Source organism: Leguminivora glycinivorella, chromosome 12 (assembly GCF_023078275.1).
Source record: "Leguminivora glycinivorella isolate SPB_JAAS2020 chromosome 12, LegGlyc_1.1, whole genome shotgun sequence".
NCBI lineage: Eukaryota > Metazoa > Arthropoda > Insecta > Lepidoptera > Tortricidae > Leguminivora > Leguminivora glycinivorella.
Window position 1 is genome coordinate 17,780,702 of NC_062982.1, and position 19,701 is coordinate 17,800,402.

The following is a 19,701-nucleotide window of genomic DNA, read 5'->3' on the forward strand; positions in this document are numbered from 1 at the left end:
CATACCTTTCTGCCCGTCATCTGTCCACCAAATTGCGGTATCTGTAGGAAGTATTCAATAAACAGTGAGCCACAGTGGCCCTCGGTGCGAAAAAGAACAAGTTGGAAACTGAAACAATTTGCATAATATTTGCATTGGTGCCGACTTTATTTAGCGCCGCTTTATTTTATGACACCTTGTGCCAGGGAGTTTTGGACTTTTTGCTGTATTTATTCTTTAGAATACGGAGGTGTAAAAGATTTCAAGCGAAAATTTCGAGTGATTATCCGTTTTCACGCACAATTTTCATTATTACCAATGCCGAAATCGCGAAGAAACATTTGGCTGTTCCATAGAAACATAGAGGAATAAGTAAGGGAAGAGTTGTAACTCCATACATCAGTAAATGCAAGTTATTTGAAGTGATATCTAGCGACAATCACACGTCAATCATGCGTCAATTATCAGTACCACTACTCGATACTAGATGCCACCAGCGCTGCGTTGCTAAAAATGTAATATCAAAACAGTTTATAACTTATATTTCAAGCAGAAGGAATTGAAAACAGAGCACTGATTAATACTATTGTAATATTAGCAAAAAATTGTTGAGCATTAGACTTTTTGTTCGTCGCGACATCTATTGACAAGTAGCAGTACTGATAATTTAGGCTAATTGACGCGTGATTGATGAGTGGATGAGCTAGATGTCACTACAAATAACTTGCATTTACCAATGTATGGAGTTACAACTCTTCTATTACTTATTCCTCTATGATGTTTATTTCTATACGTCGTTTACCTACTTGCCCCTTTACCTACTCTCAACAGTTGTAATGGTTCTCTATTTACACGCACAGAGCCATCAAAAGTTCACAACGCCATCTACCGCTAAACTTTGGCAACTTTACCCGCACTCACGCCTCACGCCTCACGCAACAAGCGTGCGCCGTCACTCCAATTGCAACTTTGCCCACGAATTTTCTCCCGCCACGCTGTTAAATGGAAACGAAAATATTGTACTCAACAAAGGTCTACAGTAGGCTACACTGTACTTAGTAATAACAAGGACGATTTATATAAGACTAGCTTTTACCCGCGGCTTCGTTCGCGTTAGAAAGAGACAAAAAGTAGCCTTTGTCAATTTCCATCCCTTCAAGTATCTCCATTTAAAAAATCATGACAATTCGTCGTTCCGTTTTGCCGTGAAAGACGGACAAACAAATTTACAATCTTCATACAATCGTACCTCAATTTTTTAGCGCCACCTGTCATAACCACGCTGATTATACCTTTTTACCACAAATTTATTATTTATAATGTGTATTGACGTGATATCATGATATTAAAATAAAGAAGCATTTCATTTGTTCTTCTAAAAATTATAAATGATGATGAAAATTATAAAGTGACGTGTTCAGTTTACTCTGTATTGTAGCAGGCCTGCTGTAGCCAACCTCCCCTGTGTGACCGCAATATGTGGAGTGCCCTGTACGCCGACACCTCGAGCCCTCGCCAGAATAATGCACGCCAATTACGCATAACGCCATGTCTCTCTACCTATGTATGCACGCAGGTGATAAGGGTCATATTGTAAGCTAAACTGGAAACTATTTTACAACTATACGTTAGAGCTACTAGCTTTTACTTACATACATACATACATACAATCACGCCTGTATCCCATAAAGGGGTAGGCAGAAGACATGAAACTACTAAAGCTTCAGTGCCACTCTTGGCAAATAAGCTTTTACTTAAATGCATGTATTTGTAATATGTCTGTAAATTGTGTTTACATACATACATATAACCGCGATCATGTATCTCATAAAATGGTACGCAGAGCACATGAAACTACTAAAGTGGCAGTGCCACTCTTGGTAAATAAGGGGTTAAAAGAAAACGAAACTGTGACATTGCAGTGACAGGTTGCAATTCTAAAAAAATGTCTTGCCAGAGATTATGTCAAAAACTTTACAATTTATCTTGTTAAGAAGAAATAGTGACTTTGATGTAAGTAGTTAAAAATGCCATAAAGGTTTCTAACGCAGCAAAGAAATACTCAACGATCTCAGAAAAACTCATCTATATTAATAATTCCTCAAATATATATTTTTTTTTCATATAATAATTTTCGAATATGTATGAATATATCTATATTATCTATGTACCCTTTTGTCCGTGTAGTATTGTGGAAACTAGGTCGGCCCCAGCATTCCATGTTACTGTACACCTACTCATCGCCGATATTGGAGCGGCCATCAGTTGAATGCAACAGAGCAGGGAACGAGTGGAGAAGTCAATCTTGACTGTTTTTTGTTTTTCCAAAATTGATCGCATATGAAAAGGTACAAATGGCGAATCAAATACCTCGTGGTGCTTTTTACTAGCCAATCATAAAAAAACAGAAACATGTCAAGATGGCAGCAGTGAGAAGCGTTAAGGTAAATCATTAAATGTAATACAAATAAAAATAACAAATAAATTAAAACTTTTCTAAACTAAGCGTTAAAAAGCTAAAATGAACTAAAATTAAGGCTATAAATAAATAATTAATTAAGTTCCGTTCCGGCTATCACTTGATCCATCAACGTTAAGGTTATTACAGATATCTTAAATACTAAGTACCAAAATATCAAATATATAGAATAGTCTGGCGATGGCGAACTCTCTATAGGTGCATGTAAATCTAAGCACAACATAAGCTACACTGAAATTTGTAAAAAAACCTATGAGTATTATACTGTTGTTATTTTTATGACATGGGAGGCAAACGTGCAGACAGGTTGTATGATGGTAAGCGATGACCGCCGCCCTTGGACACCCGAAACATTAAAACCAGAATAATTCACAATTGTAATTTTATGAAGACTAATAAGTAATCTTCTTCTACTAAAATTACGTTCTTAATCTTCTACTATTTCGACTGAGATAAGCCTGAATAGCGTACTGCGTTGCTACATTTCATAAATTGCATTAAGTAAGAATAGACAGTTTATATTAACAGTGTCAAATTTCTAAGGCCTTTAAATAAATAAATAAATAAAATGCTGATATGCAATAATGTGTCATCCCACATGCATTTCGCAATAAGATGTCAACTCAAACATTTGACGATTAAAGTTGACATTTTATTGCAAAATTCATGTGGGATAACACATTATTGCGTATCAGCATCCTTTTATCAACTCCACTCTTTTCCATTCTCGTGGCCGCAGCGTCTACGTGAAAGCCTACGGCGTAGAGGGACTCGTAGCACCGTAGCCATACAATATGGGCGTGAGTGCTTTTTGCGTTACCTGCACATGGAAATATACAGCGTGACCTCTGCGCTTCCTGGGTGTGAGGGGTGATATTTTTATTATAATTTATAATGGCATTGAAAAATAGGAAGGCATCTGATACTCTTCATCTCATTTTGCAAATTGAAAACTAATAGTTGGAGGAATAAGTATTCCAAATATTAAAATTGACCTCTGCCACATACTTATTATATATAGAATAATCGTGAGCCAGTGTGTACCATGTGATACCGATCAGTGACTGCTAAAACAAACGTTATTTTTGACACTACCATACTTAAAATGTGTATAAAATTACTTTGCACTCTTGTGGATAAAATGCAATTTTGCTATCTGTTTTTAAAGTAAGCCTTTACCAGTTGGTGTGGTGAAAATATATTTTTCGAATGAAATGAATAAACCGTTTTCACATTGTCCGATCTGATAACGGATGTCGGAAGGATTTCAATGGAAAAAATCCAAGATGGCGCCTGTAATGTATGAGATATCGGTCCGACATCCGATATCGGATCGGATTATGTGAAAACACACTAAGTAATGCCAGGACCGCCTAACCACCTAGCTAAGGTACCTACAGATTTCTCGTCTGACTAGACAACTCTGAAAGCAACGTGCATTTTTCTCTTAAATAAGAGCTTTGAGTGTCCGCTAACGCAATCAAGCAGGTGCGAACGGTGGAACCTCGGGAAATGCACTGATTCGATAAAACTTCCACTCTGCTGTGAAACGTCTGAACGTACCGGGGTACTCATCTGTATCGTTGTTATCTTTTTAGATTTATTTCTTATTTTTTCTTTCGAGACTATAATTTTAAGATTTGTTGGGTATCTTCTAAATATATAAAAGAAGAAACTGACTGACTGACTGACTGACATATTAAAGCACAGCTGAAACCGTTGATGCTAGAGATTCTAAATTTGGCACGTAGGTTCCTTATAAGTGCGTTTTCATACTATCCGATCCGATATCGGATATCGGACCGATATCCCATACATTATAGACTCTATCTTGGATTTTTACTACTGAAATCCTTCCGACATCCGATATCGGATCGGATAATGTGAAAACAGTCTAAGGTGTAGAGGAGCACTAAGAAAGGTTTTTTCCAAATTCACCTTCTAAGGGAATAAAATAGGGGTCCAAAGTTTGTATGGCTGGACAAGATTAGTAAGTAATAAATACACTTTTAGTACGCGGGCGTAGCCGCGGGAGAAAGCTAGTATTACATACTGAGCATTTTGTTTATTTGTGATAATGTTTAGTAATGCGTCCCACTTTGTCCTTAAGCGTAAAGAAACAGAAAACAAGAAAATGTCTTTGCTTGCAATATCTTTAGGTATATGAATAAACTGACACAGCGGCTTCATAGCAATCGACAAAGTGGGACGTTTTACTAAACTTGCTCACATTTTTACGTCAGATAGTTTTAATATTTTTAAGAATTGTAATATTGTAAATTTTGTTGGATAAACATATATTAATAAATGGTCAATCGACCATTCTATGGTGAACCGTATTACAGTTATTTACAGTACCTGGACGACCGAGCCTGGCTCAAAAATCTTGTTTCCCAGGACCTAAGAGACTGAGCTGGATCGATTTTCACCCCCGAAAACTCCTACATAAGAAATTTCAGCGTTAGAGCTGTTTCCGAAATCACGATGTACATAGGTATAAATAAATAAATGAATATACATGAACTGCTCGTTTGAAGGTATTTGATTAAGGGACCCACAAACAAAGTCTCAGCTCCTACTCTTAAAAGCTTGAAAGGTTCGCTAACGTAATAAAGCAGGTGCGAGGCAACAGGAGACCGATGGAAGTGCATTGATTCGATCAACTGTCCACTGCGCTGTGAGAGCGCTCGTCTAACCTAAAAGGCCATTTTAAGACGATACCTACAGGAGGGGTCCATTCTCCATACAAACGCTCTCAGCTATTTCCTCCCTGGTTTTTAAAGATATATCAATGATTTTTTTAACACAGATTATTATTACTTTTATCTGTGTCGTACTGTTTTGATTTTTGATATTCTTATTTTTATAGACGCTAAAGCTCATCAAAATTTTCCAAAATGGCCTTAGTCGCGCAATATGCCATCCCGCACTCCTCGCTGGCTCCACAGAATAACAGCGCCGTTGGCAATGCCTAGTCGTGCCAACTGCATTGCTGAGTGGAGACCATTTCAGCTTCACATATTCTTTTCATCGGTTTGTATTGTTTTCTTCTTCTAGATTTTATAATTGTCTCTTTGTACTTTAATTTTATTTGTTCTTGTGTAGGTAATGCAATGATGTGTGTTGCCTGAATAAACATTATTCTATTCTATTCTATTCTATTCCATTCTATTCAAAAAGGTGTGGCATTCAAAGTTGTTAACAATTAGCCAATCAAGTCGTTCTGAATGAACAATTATTTTCGATGAATCTAGTTAATAACTCTAGTATATTTAACTAAAATTCCCAAATTGAAAGGGGGGCTCCTCTCCATTTTAGCATTTTCGCTCCTGTAGCGTCTTAAAAGTTCTTTATTGTCAATGCAAGTGTTCTTTGTATTTCACAACTTTACGTTACTATTTTAGAACAAAGCTTTCTTGAACTTATTGTGGGAATAGTCAATCTATGTATAAATGTATTACAAAGAAAAACTACGTGTCACGAGGGACTTATTGTTACCGTAAATAATTGCGAGCTTCTTAGAAAATTGATTGCAGGTAGACTAGGTAGGCAAATAAATAAAGTTAATTCAATAGGATCAGGTCTAATGAGGCGCATATCTACTAATCTAGAAACATTTTTTACCGTAGCAAACATAACCAAAATGCTTTGTTAATCGTTGCAGACGTAAGTGTTTTTGGCTGCGTAGAAGACGACTGAAGTTACCCCAATGTACTGTGCATTGGGGTTATGCTTGCACCTAAAAACAATGATGTTGTTATTTATTTCGAAAATACCATTATTAGCAACCTTCTTCTTCTTCTGGTGCCATGTCCATCTAATGGGCGTCGGCGGTCAGCATGGCATTAAGCTTTCTGGTCTTTGCCAACATCGTGAGGGTGGCTGCGTCTTTCGTATGCGTCCAGTCTTTAATGTTATCTATCCATTTATATCTAGGTCTACCTCTCCCTCTTCTTCCCTTGAATTAGCAACCAAAAAGACATAAACATCTTTTTCAGTACAGATGGTCGCTTTTTTACGCACTAGTTCGAGAAGTGGTTCATTATATGCCAGGTCGAAACTTCGGAGGCTCATCTGGCCCCGTAGCCGAATGGCATTTCTCTGACGCGAAACGAAAACGAAACGCCGCGAAAGATAGTCAGGCTCTGTCACGCCAATACGCAAGAGCGATAGAGATAGATATCTACTAGCGTTTCGTTTCGTGAGCGTTTGTGCCATTCGGCTACGCACTCTGTACTGAAAAACGTCGTACGATACACGTGCGAAAAGGAAATTCGCAACTCGTGTCGATTTAAAACACTCCCTTCGGTCGTGTTTTAACTTATCGCCACTCGTTTCGAACTTCCTTTTTTACGCACTTGTATCGTAATGTACTATTTCGTTGTTTTTATAATAAATACCAAGAACTATTTAATACTGGACTGACAAAGCCCGTACAAATAAGCGCGCCCCTGATATGTATGGGCCTTTTAGGCTTAAAACTAGATGGCGCTGTTTCGCAGCCTAAAAGTGGCCACAATCATATTTTCCCCAAATATTTTTGCGTTTTTTTATTTTTTCTAAGAACAAATGACATATTTCTTTATTTTCAAATCACGATATCACGTCAACACACATTTATAAAAAAATCTAGGCATCATCAGTGTAGTTATGATAGTATTTAATAGGTGGCGCTAAAAAATCGAGGTGCGATCTTAATATGAAGTATGTAAATCCTATATAAATAATCATTGATAATACTTATATTTTTGTGTTTAAAAAATTTCATTTCACTTTTTAGGCTGTCCACAAAAATCTAGTCAATTAATTTAAGTGTAATTGCTTCAGCAAGGTTTGTAAACGAGTTTGTACTGTGCCCCCATAGCCGAGATGGAAGATACGGCACGCAAGCCATTAGTCTGACTGACATAATCAGGGAAGGCGGTATTGCTTTACATAGTCAACGCAGGACATCGTTGCACCATAAAAATAAGGAATAATTAATTTAAAAGATCATTTTTCCTTATATTAAATGTTAGGTGAAAATGATGGTGGATTTCTTCTTTCTTTCTTTCTTTCTCGAATTCATTCCTTGTCAATATGATTATGTACATAGAAATACTATTATCAAGAGGGCGCTGTTATTCTCATATATGCGGTGACAGTTCAGTTTAGTATGAAGAAAATAGTTCTAATGAAATTCCGCAACATGGCGCGTACTGGAGATCCGCCATGAAATGGACATTTAACTTTGAAGCAAGATTACATACTGTAGTTAAAATCTTAGGAACTTGTTAACTATCCTTATACATTTCGGATATTTAATCTTCATTGATTTATCTCATTTATGTCCGTTTCATAACGCATGTAGCATCGAATCGGACAGTGGGTGTCTTGAAACGGACAAGGAACCAATGCCTTATTTTAAGGCACATAAATACTCAATGTTTCACAAAGTTACTGTTTTTACATAATGATCATTATTTTAATAAGACAATTAGTTTGGTAGAATCCAAACTGATGTCATATAAACAAACTACAAAAATTCCACAGCAGACTCTACTGCAGCTTTTTCTGGACGAATCCTTGTCTTTGCCCGGCATCTGGTAGTGATGAAAATAAATAAAACCAGTTAAAAAAAACTATAGTAACTATAATATGCAGGTATAATAAATCGGACATTGACTGGTACATTATTGTACGTCCGTTTCAATGCGACGGTACCTCTCCGATTCATTGCGCATCTCACCTATAAACATTTTACCCAAATTCCAAATAATTTAGTATTCATGAGATTATGTCTCACCGTGCCGTATTTTTTTGAGAATATATCGCAACTAGTACAACTATTACAATTGTAGTTTAAGATTTTATGGAATTTTAAATCAGTTTGCAAATATAGGTACTACATTTTTCACTAAACTCGCGCGGTTCTACAATATGCGACATAGTGAACTAAGTAATGACCGCCGGGATCTGTCATTATTGTGGACTTACCTATGGTCATCAGCGTTGCCAATAACCATAAGACATGAACATGTTCTCTTCGATTTTTAAAGATTTCGACATGCAGTGTCCGTTTCATAATCCGTCGGTTTTATAGCTGATTCCCCCTACCTAGTCATTAAGATTATTATACAAATATTAACTGTGGACAATAAACTCGGCTATGTCTGTATTAAAAATGATGTTTCTTCAAACAAAAACACTTTTGACACTGCCGTCGTGTCGTATCTAGAGCTAATATTTGCAGTGTCTTAACTTTACTATCTTAAAATTCAAATTCAATCTAAGTGAAATGTATTTTAATGAACGTTTTGTCAATAAATAGGTAATCGAGTCTTAGTGATAGGTATCGATGCATAATCACTGTGCAATTTCCTCGCAAGTCACTAACCATGACTAAAAGCCATCTCACCAAATTCAATTTCAACTCGCACTTCACGAATCGTGCCAGTAAATCAATCTGACTTGCCGAACTTTCCCGAACTGCCCCGAACTTTCGCGAAGAAAACCGTTTGCATAGTAGGTACATACCCCGTGCACTAAACTGCAACGTTTTTACTCGGTTAAAAGTTACGGAAACTTTAATAGAATCAAGTCGAGAGTTTGGGGTCGATGGTAGGGTTAAATAGTACGAGTTTTAAGAATTTAAATAAATAATGTTGAAAAACTATAAAGTACACTACGCTTTAATTACGGCATTCATTTGGTACGTAAGTACGATTCGGTATTCGACTTCTAGTTATCCTTGGCTTAGTAGTTCTTGTTTTGTGATTAAAAAAACATTATTTACTCGTTTACGTAATATTCTGAATGAAACTTTAGTCCACTCTCTAGTTTTGTGTGCTCTGACTAACCTGTATACTTGTACCTAATGTAGGCACGCATTTTAAAATATTAAAGAAGGAATTGAAAATTAAACTTTAAACTATTTAGGGTTCAAATTTAGTATCTAAGCTAGGATTATGAATATACTCTTAATTATTCATTACATTATTTAATTTAATAAATGACTCCTCTCTAGGCGTTTAATCCTGCCTCGAAACACGTCTCGTGACACAGGTCAGCTTCTAGAATATTAAGCGACTACCACCGTAACAATGCAGCTCTAATACACCTTATAGCTTAAACTTAAGGTTTATGTTACATGAATGTGACTGTAAGGCCGTTTTGCGTGATAAACTAGTTGCATATTTCAAAATACGAACGAAGTTTTGATGCGTCCGCTGTAGTCTGTAGACTCAAAGATTTAAGGTGCCTTTTAGATTTGGCTTTGAACTTTGTTAGGGTTCAGTGGACAGGTCCCTGTCCGCGGTCAGGCAATAAGAGGAGACAGCGCCATCTGCTGGGCGGAAGCTAAAATTTTGATCAGGATTATGCTTATCAAGCCTAGTAAGCCTACGTTTCGAGTCAATGTGTGTGCAAATACTAATTTTGTGCGCTTGGGAAAAAAGTTGTGACGATTTTTGGACGGCCAGTGTTGTCTCAGCATAATGTCCTGTCATGTTACATTAATATAAAAACTTGCACGGACAATTTCAGTTTCACGTAATTTCCTTTGCAAGTGAATGTAATTATTAATTAGGACGTTCATATACTTCATATTCGTAATATTCGTAGGGCAAGTTGAGACGAAATTCATCTTTCATAAGTACATAATTTAAGCATAGTAGTTCCGAGTCTTCCTGTAAACATAATAAAATTATGGGTATCTAAAGCAATTATTTACGCGGACGGAATATGTTTTTCCAGTACTTGATGGTATTTGAGAAGTAAGAGATTCTTAAGTATAGTAATATCATTCACATCTCATGACATATCTAGATTAAAATATATCGTATCAATTGATCTGGTACAGCATTATTCAAGTCACATTTTTATAAAATGTACCTATTAGACTTTTTTACTGAATATCTAAAATATTGATATTCGTTGGCAGTTTACAGAACTGGGCGCCAGTTCGACGCAATCGCAACAAAAGAACGGTCAATTTCACACAGAAACAATTCGAGAAAAGGCGACAACTCGTTGGGAACTATTTTCACAGTGGTGATATTGTTGCCAGTATTTTAACTGAGTAGTGTTAAAAGGTTAAAACAGTAGCATCTATAAGTGTGTTTTCACATTATGCGATCCGATATCGGATGTCGGACCGATATCCTATACATTTAAGCCGCCATCTTTGATTGTTGCCTTTGAAATCCTTCCGACATCCGATATCGGATCGGATAATGTGAAAACGCACTAAGAGCGATTAGGTACTTTTAGTAGAAAATGCATTACTGACTTCTCCGTTTCTTAATGGCTTTATACTTTTTCATGGGAAAGTTCTTACTTGAAAATTTTACTTTCTGATTCTGTGCTCCATGTAAAATTAACGAGTAAGATTGCGCTAAACTGTTCATTAAAATTACCATTGTTTTCGTCTTTTCAAAGATGCTATTAAGAGAGATAATGATGATGTGTTGAGTTTAGGCCTAATTGAAAATTTACGCTATGAATATGTTTTTTTTCCTTATGTAGCACAAAAACGGTGTCTGAAGACTGATAATATATAAACTGTGTGTGCCGCAAGTCATTTATAGAAGCTACTGTTTATGGTAACGAGGGTTGTCAGCGATGCAGCCGCTGCAGAACTTCTGCGAAGCGTACCTAACTTTAACTCCGACTTTATTTGTTTAAATCGGACAATGCATAAGAATTGCGAGAAAAATTTTTTTTAAAGAATACAAGGCTACTGCTAGAGAATTTTTATTACGAAGTGTTATTGAACTACTTAACTGCAATCGATTTACGACAATATGTAAACTACTGGAAGTCTACAAACAGTTGAAATTACTTTCGTTGACAACTGAACTATAAAAGGTTCTGATTTGTGAATAATGGTGACATTTGGTGGGCTGGTGGGCCCAAAGATTTAGCATCTTTCTAGATTTGTTCTTTGCAATTATAAATTGGCTAAAATATGGCATGGCAAGAATTTTTGTAGCAGCTAATAACAGGTTAATTTATGATGAAATTTATGCTGATGCTAACTGAAATATATTTCTACCAATCAAGACTTTTTGAAAAAAATAGATGCCTGGCGTTTACTTTAGACGGCATTGGCAATAAATAAGGTTAAGTAAATACGAATTTTAAAACTTGAATCAAGATTTCAAGAATAACATGTGCGCCCAATGTTACACACAATAGATTGCATATGAAGGCTGGAAATTGTAAACTCCTCTATGTATTACCTCTATCCCATACAAATATCGATAAACAATAAAAAATAGCAAACATTAGAATATGTTTCATCCGTCGGTCAATATCGGCGCGCATCGTCCCGTGATATTGGGCAGAACAAATATATGGAACAAATATGGCGATCTTTGAACCTTTGAGGAATCTGTACGGATGCCGATTGGGCAAACGGATGGTAAACATCGAGGGTGCTTGGAAAATGGGCTTATTTTAAATATGTAGTGATGCATAAGATTCCAGATTAGAAAAATATGGGTACGTATGGGTTTTTTACAGTGAAAAATTGACAGGGTTAGGCAGAGCACATGAAACTGCTCAAGTTTCAGTGACACTCTTAGGCCCACTTGCACCAACTACTTAACTCAGGGTTAGTGGGCTGTCATCTGTCAAATTCCGTATAAAATGGTGGGTTAAACCTCGGATTAACCCTCAATTTTCGTTGGTGCAAGTGGCCCTTAGCAGTGGGGGTTAAAGAATTGCAACTGTGTAATTACAGTGACTTCCCGTGGCGAAAGGCTTGTCACCTTGAAAAGAGGTGGTGAAATCGTTAAACCCGTCAACACGCTCAAGTTTACAATCACTAAACGCCAAGTGTCTCACGGTACGGCTGAAGTTATTTGTCCTACAACCCAACTTAACAGGACACTTCGCTCATAACGTGAAACTCGAAACGAAAGTCGTAATAGAAAACGTTCTTGCCATTCTCCAAGTTCCGTCCCAAGACGTCGTTAAAACTAAACTAAAAAAATATAAAGACTAAAATAACAAACAAGCTACGTGTCCAACTTGAATGAGGCTCATCGCAATCATGACTTCGTAACCTTCAAAACTGAGCTTCTTGCTTCGAAAATAAAGTGCAATATAGCTAATCAGACGTAGCTCTGTCAAAGAAAAGTGGATTATGCTTGGCCGCTTAAACTTTCTGTTAATAGAAGAATGAATTGTATGCTTTTATTTCTAGGTTGGTTTTAGATAGGTATCGGGCAGGCGAGGGTTGAGCCCCTCGGGAGAGTCCAGTAAACGCGTTAGTCATGACATTTCATTTGTTTTCGGAATCGACTAGTGGCTTCATTAATGATGTTTGTGCATTGCGTAGTTTTCACACTCCATGGATTTTGTACGGTTGAGTGAACATCAATCGGAGCTGAAACATGATGGAATTCAAATTTAGATTAGGATAAAGGCCCCGATATCACCATAATAAACGTAATGTATCTGATATTCGTGTTTATTTACAGCTTGTTGCCGACCATATCAGTGTGTGATATTGTGTTGGTTTCTTTCATAAAACCTTGGGATGAACTCTGTACCTAACCTAACGTATGACATCACTCAATGATGAAGTAACTAATATTATCATTAACAAGACTTCCATTTAGTTTTCTCAATATTTATTTATGAGAATTTTCTTAAACTTACCTAGAAAGTTGAAGTATTGCAATGATGAGGGATTTCATTCAATCACCGGTCTGGCGCAGTCGGTTAGTGACCTGCTAAGCCGCGGTCCCGGGTTCGAATCCCGGTAAGGGCATTTATTTGTGTGATGAGCACAGATATTTGTTCCTGAGTCATGGATGTTTTCTACGTATATAAGTATTTATATATTATATATATCGTTGTCTGAGTATCCACAACACAAGCCTTCTTGAGCTTACCGCGGGCCTCAGTCAATCTGTGTAAAAATGTCCTATAATATTTTTATTTTTTATTTTTTTAGTTATTTTTTTAATCACTCATAAGTGTTTTCGTACTATTTATTAGAAGGTTATACTGTAAACGTACAATAAAACGCCTGATACCGACCCATGCGCGGATCCAGGGGGGGGGGGGTCATGGGGGTCATGACCCCCCCCCTGGAGCCTAAGTTGGCTATACAAATAGACCACGTGACCCCCCCCTGGGGCCCCGGGCCTTTACCACGTGACCCCCCCCCCTGGGCACGAAGCTGGATCCGCGCTTGTACCGACCGTACGTATATATATATATCATAGGAAGCAACATCATCAACCTCAAAAAGGAAAATATCGGTTCGTATCACACAAAATTAGTACATATACATAATGACGGCCACGAAAACGTGAACCTAGTAAAAGCGGCCCCACACTGACCACATTTCGATGGCCCGTAAAACACCCGTGACTACATCAAACTGCCGTAAACGACACCCTACTGAACGCCAATAGCGATAACCGGGTGCCTAGCCAACGACACACTCACTGACGATCCGCAGCGCATTGTAGCCAGCTCGCTTCCGTATTGGCACTTCATTTTTGACATGACTTTCACTGCTTGGCCTAGCCTGAGGTCGGAGAGAGAGAGAGAGAGAGAGAGAGAACGGGTGACGGGCAGTATATAGGGGAATAAAATTGTACTTATCATTGACAATGACTAAACAATCTGTTTGATATAAGTAATCATCATACATATAATATGTTGTATATTTTATTGCAGTTAATTACTACATACATACATACATACAATCACACCTGTTTCCCAGAGGGGTAGGCAGAGATCACGGATTTCCATTTACTACGATCCTGACAAATCACTTTCGCTTCACACACTTTCATAACGTTTCTCATACACGCTCGTCGGTTTCGAGTACTTCTGACCTGGCCTTTTTGCAATATTTCCCCGATTTGAACAAGAAAAGTTCGCCTAGGTCTTCCACTTCCAACTGACCCTTCCACTCTTTTCTCATATACTTTCTTCGTTACTCTCCTCTCATCCATCCTCTCTACATGCCCGAACCACCTTAACATACCCATCTCAATCTTTGTCACCACATCTACATCCACTCCACACTTCTCCCTTATCACGCTATTTCTGATCCTATCACTCATCTTCACACCAGCCATGCTTCTTAACGCTCTCATTTCCACGGCATTCACTTGACTTTGATGTCTTTTCTCCCACACCAAACTTTCACTACCATACATAAGTGTAGGCACTAAAACTCCTCTATGCACCGCCAGGCGTACTTTTTTGCGACACTTTCTGGCTGCCCATAAAAGCGTTTAGTGCTCCATTCACTCTATTCCCAGTATTCACTCTCCTTTCAATATCTTTTCCATGTTTACCGTCCCTTGTAAACAACGTTCCTAAATAAACAAACTCTTTCACTTGTTTCAAACTTTCATTATCGATCTCAATTTTGCAATCTGTCATAATCTCATCTCTTTCAAATACCATTACTTTCGTCTTACTGACATTCATTCTCATTCCTTTACTCTCGAAGGATGCATGCACTCTAGTTTTTTTATTTATACTACGTCGGTGGCAAACAAGTATACGGCCCGCCTGATGTAAAGCGGTCACCGTAACCTATGGACGCCTGCAACTCAAACAGTGTCACATGCGCGTTGCCACCCCATTAGAAACTTGTAACCACCATTACCATCATTTGTAACTCCTCGGCGGACGACGCAAGTAATACTAGGTCATCGGCATATAGGAGACATTTGACCAGTAACCCTTCCATTCTCAACCCACAATCATAATCTTTCAGATCTTGCAAACAGCTATCCATGAATAAATTAAACAGCCACGGCGACGCTACACATCCCTGTCTAACACCCTTTTCGATGCTAAACCACTCAGTGTATGTTCCGTTTATTCTCACGCAAGCACTGGAATCCTCATAAAGAGATTTCAGTGCTTGAACGAGTTGACTGCCCACTCCATACATGGACACTACCGACCACAATTCATTCTTCATCACTCTATCGTACGCCTTTTCCAAGTCCACGAAAGCGCAATAGACCTTTTGACCTTTGGCCAAAAACTTTTCAGCTATGCATCGTCAGCATCAGGAAAAGACTTGATCCGAACATCCCATACCCTTTCTAAATCCCGCCTGTGCATCCCACACTTTTTCGTCGGTTACTTTCACTACTCTCTCAATCAACACTTTCGCATACAGTTTTCCGACGATGCTGAGTAAGCTAATGCTCCTGTAGTTTTTGCAGTCCAGTCGTGAGCCTTTTCCCTTGTAAAGAGGAATGATGACGGCCTTGCACCAGTCCCTAGGTACCCGGCCGGTACTGAAGCACAAATTGAAAAGGCGATAGGTACAACTGACTCGCCACAATGCCCTGTCCAGCCTTCAGCATCTCAGCGGAGACCTTGTCATATTCTGCAGCCTTACCTGATTTCATACCTTTCAATGCTTTCACAATCTCATCCATGCTAATTACTAATTAGCATAGTTAATTACCAATTATTTATTATTGACGTGTACTTAAATTGGTTTTATAAATAAATTATTATGATTAAAGAAGGCAGATATGTACCTAGTAGGAGAGACACAAAATTGGTGAAAATATAGGGCTGAAGGCCTTGTGTTGCATCTTTCTGTCTATTTCTATGGTTTTCTCAGTGAGGACGATTTCTCTGACAGAGTCGCTCACTTTTCAATCGCCACTTAGCGTTAACGATTGTCGCTACGGCTAGGCCCACCGAGCGATGAAGCGAAACGTCCTATAACTATCCTCGCTAAAACGTTTATACGACCCTTTGGCATTGTTATGTTGTTCGCCATTGATTTACAGTAGTTTTAGCGACATAAGACTTATATTTTAGGGAAAATATAGGAACATAATGCTTTTTAGAATAGAAAGCGCTGTAAGACCAGTTTTAGGGAGGTTTTATGGAGTGTTTTGGTATTAATAAAGTGGATAATGTGAATAATATGATGGACTAAAATATGGTGGTAACTTTATGCGTCCATCGATACACATATATGTACGCCTATTGCCTCTTTTTCTATCACATAACTACATTAATTTTGATAGAAATCTTTAGAATAATACTTATTCGTAACTTGATGAACAACATCATAACTTTTTTTAAACAACTTATTACAATTTAAATGAAGAAGCGATATTATAAAATAAACTTAAAATTATTTGATCAAAGAAACTGCTCCTCCACAGGACAATGGGACTGTCACTCGTAATAATCGGATCTGAAATCTTGTACGAATCGAACTTTACAAAATTTCGATTTGATCTGAAACACCAAATCCTCATACTGTCTACAGGTTACTTGCACATGAAATAGATATCAATACAACATCACATAATCGATACGACACCATTATAGATCGCTATATAGGCTTGTCAAACACCAATCCAAATCTAACGTCCTGCGGCACGCATACAAACGTAGTCTAGCTTTAATAAAAGCTTTTAACTGGCAGACAAGCTTTTTTACACGGGACTTTTTTAGTCTGCGTTCGGCTACTGTTTGTTTTGTGGCTCGAATCTATCATTAGGCAAACCTTTCGAAAGTGAACATGATCTCATCAAAAGTAGTGATAAGTATTTGTAGCGGATGATACGTGCTAAAGGTACCCATCATACAAGTAAAATTGCCAATCAATGTTGTGAGAAAGCCGGGCTGAATTTATTTTGTTTAAAAATAGAATAAAAAAAACAAAAGCAACTTATTTAATTCTCTATTTAACTTGGATTCAAATGTCATTGGAAGTACAGTAAACGTCGATATGGAACGCACATCGGTCTTTGGAAAGAGATACTTAACGTCACATAAGCAAGAAAGAGATAACGCTCTACGAAGACGAAAAGCCGATGTGCATTCTTTATCGTCGTTTACTGTAATTCGTAGTGGCTGGTATTATTATATTGATCTCCAAGAGGCTATAGGTACCAGAAATCCGTGAATGCGGTAGCTTGTCAAATTAAAAGTTGCTAAACCGTGCATGTACTTATTAGTATTTAAATTACTTCTCGCAGTAGGTATTTAATTTCGCAAAATAATCTCTTTGAGGCAAAGGCGCTATGGTAATGCAACTGCAGTGGAATAAAGGACGCATTTGAGCAGTGGATGTACAGGATAAGGTTTAAAATGGCTAAGTTTCAGTACAATCCTCAGTCGATAAGTGTGGAATCGAATCAGGCGGGGCATAAGTGAGTTAGCCCCCTTGCCAGTGGCACTTCTGGTCATGGCGTTCGAGTATAAAGTTTTATAGATTACCTACTAGCTTTTGGCCCGCGGCTTCACTCGCATTAAATTAATCACAGTATGCTCCATACAACCTTCCACCCCCCATTTGAGGAAAGTGGGGTGTTAGAAAGGGACAAAAAGTAGCCTATGTCACTCTCCATCCCTTCAACTATCTCCACTTAAAAAATCACGTCAATGCGTCGCTCCGTTTTGCCGTGAAAGACGGACAAACAGACACACACACTTTCCCATTTATAATATTAGTATGGATAAGTATGGATATAGTACCTATTAGTAGGATGGTATGGATACCAGGTTCTTGTGTGCATTTTTAAAAAAATTCCCTGCCACCATTGAGGTAGAACAGTAAGGTTTTTGATAAGCAGAGACTGCTTGTATGCATTGGTCACTTTACCTTTAAATGTGAGATGTGATGTGAGTGACATTTCGCTTCCCATTTATTTACCTATGAATAGGTAGATTTACAGAAGTAGTCATAATTTTTTATGTTAACATAGGTGTTTAGGTTAATATGTACATATATAAAAACAGAGAAGAAACAATGCTTAGTGCAGTGATCAAGGAAAAATACTGATTCTCGCCATAACGGAACTCAGATCTCCGGAATAATAAAGGGAAAAAAGTAACACCTATATACTTACTTCAATTTTATAAATAGTACAATAAAACACACTTTTACATCAACATTTTACTGTAGCAAAAACGTTCACATTTCCATTCCACTCCCAATTGTGTATACAATTGGCCAACTCATGAAAAAAACGACCAAAATAACGAAAAAGTTTGCAAATAAAATTACCATTCTTACTTACTTGAAAAATTATGCAAACACCCTTGATTTCGGTTATGATTAAATCAAGGCACTCAACCACACCCGACACGATTTTTAATAACAACTTTCTTGCGGTAAAAATACGCTATGTATATTTAGATGGACTTACGTAAACTTACGTTTTAAAAATCCAAATAAAGTACAAATTAGTTGATGATTTTTTCAATGATAAAATGTTTTCAATATGATTCGTGGAATTATTATGTACCTAGAATTAATTAGGTACGTGAGTTAAGTTTATGAAAAGGACACAAGTTAGTGCGAACGGGTCAGTGTCACATGCTATTCTTGCAGCGCAGGGTGCGTAGCCGAATGGCACAAACGATCACACAAACGAAACGCTAGTACTTAGATATCTATCTCTATCACTCTTGCGTATTGGCGTGACAGAGCCAGACTACCTTCCGCGGCGTTTCGTTTTCGTTTCGCGTCGGAGACACTTGCCTTGTCTAGTCGAGTCCGTGGTCTGTACCTGTAGATAGCGGTTGGACTACATACTTTGCAAAAAAAGTTTGCAACAATAATTTTGGTGTACAAGAGTTTTTTTTTAAGGTCTGTAGTTACACGCGTGTCCAACTGTCCATGTACTTGTAACTCTAGTATTCCTCGTACCTACTCAAAATGTACCAGTATTCAAAATGGCGTCTGTATCAAAATGGCGGTATTATGCAGACTAATCAAGCGGGCGTGTTGCTTCGTTTATGACGCCGGCGGGTGCAGTTTCTGATGCTGATGCCATTAATATCGGAAAATTTAATTATTTGGCTTCTCTACGGATATGGTAAAATATTTTCCAATAATTAATTTACTATAAAAATACCATATAAGTACTTACCTTTCAACGAAATTGATTAATCGATCGGTTACAATAGCCCCCCAGTCAAGATTTGCCCCGCTGTACCTTAAGTGTATCTAGAGGAATATGTGTCTAGAACTATGTTTAAGAATACCGGTGTTCTCTTTAAAAAGCCACCTCTACTTACAATATTTTAGTTAAGTGCATTTTTTACCAAATGAGTTATTGAAAAATGTTCATGACAATTAATGAGGTATCTTCGAACACAAACCATATTTAGTCTATTAGATATACTTACTATCATTGCTAAAGCGGACCCCAGGCTCCCATGAGCCGTGGTAAATGCCGGAATAACGCAAGGAGGATGATGACTATCATTCAGTATTTAATAATTTTCAA

At 37.6% G+C, this 19,701-nt stretch overlaps 1 protein-coding gene across 1 annotated transcript in view; it reads right to left on the reverse strand.

Annotated features, from left to right (window-relative positions):
* LOC125232027 (translation initiation factor IF-2-like) overlaps window positions 1–15,873 on the reverse strand; it is a 49,956-nt gene extending 34,083 nt beyond the window's left edge. The window contains exon 1 of the mRNA XM_048137638.1: window positions 15,772–15,873. Within this exon, the coding sequence (XP_047993595.1) occupies window positions 15,772–15,873 (102 nt within the window). The remainder of the gene's footprint in view (window positions 1–15,771) is intronic.
* Between the last annotated feature and the right edge of the window lie 3,828 nt (window positions 15,874–19,701).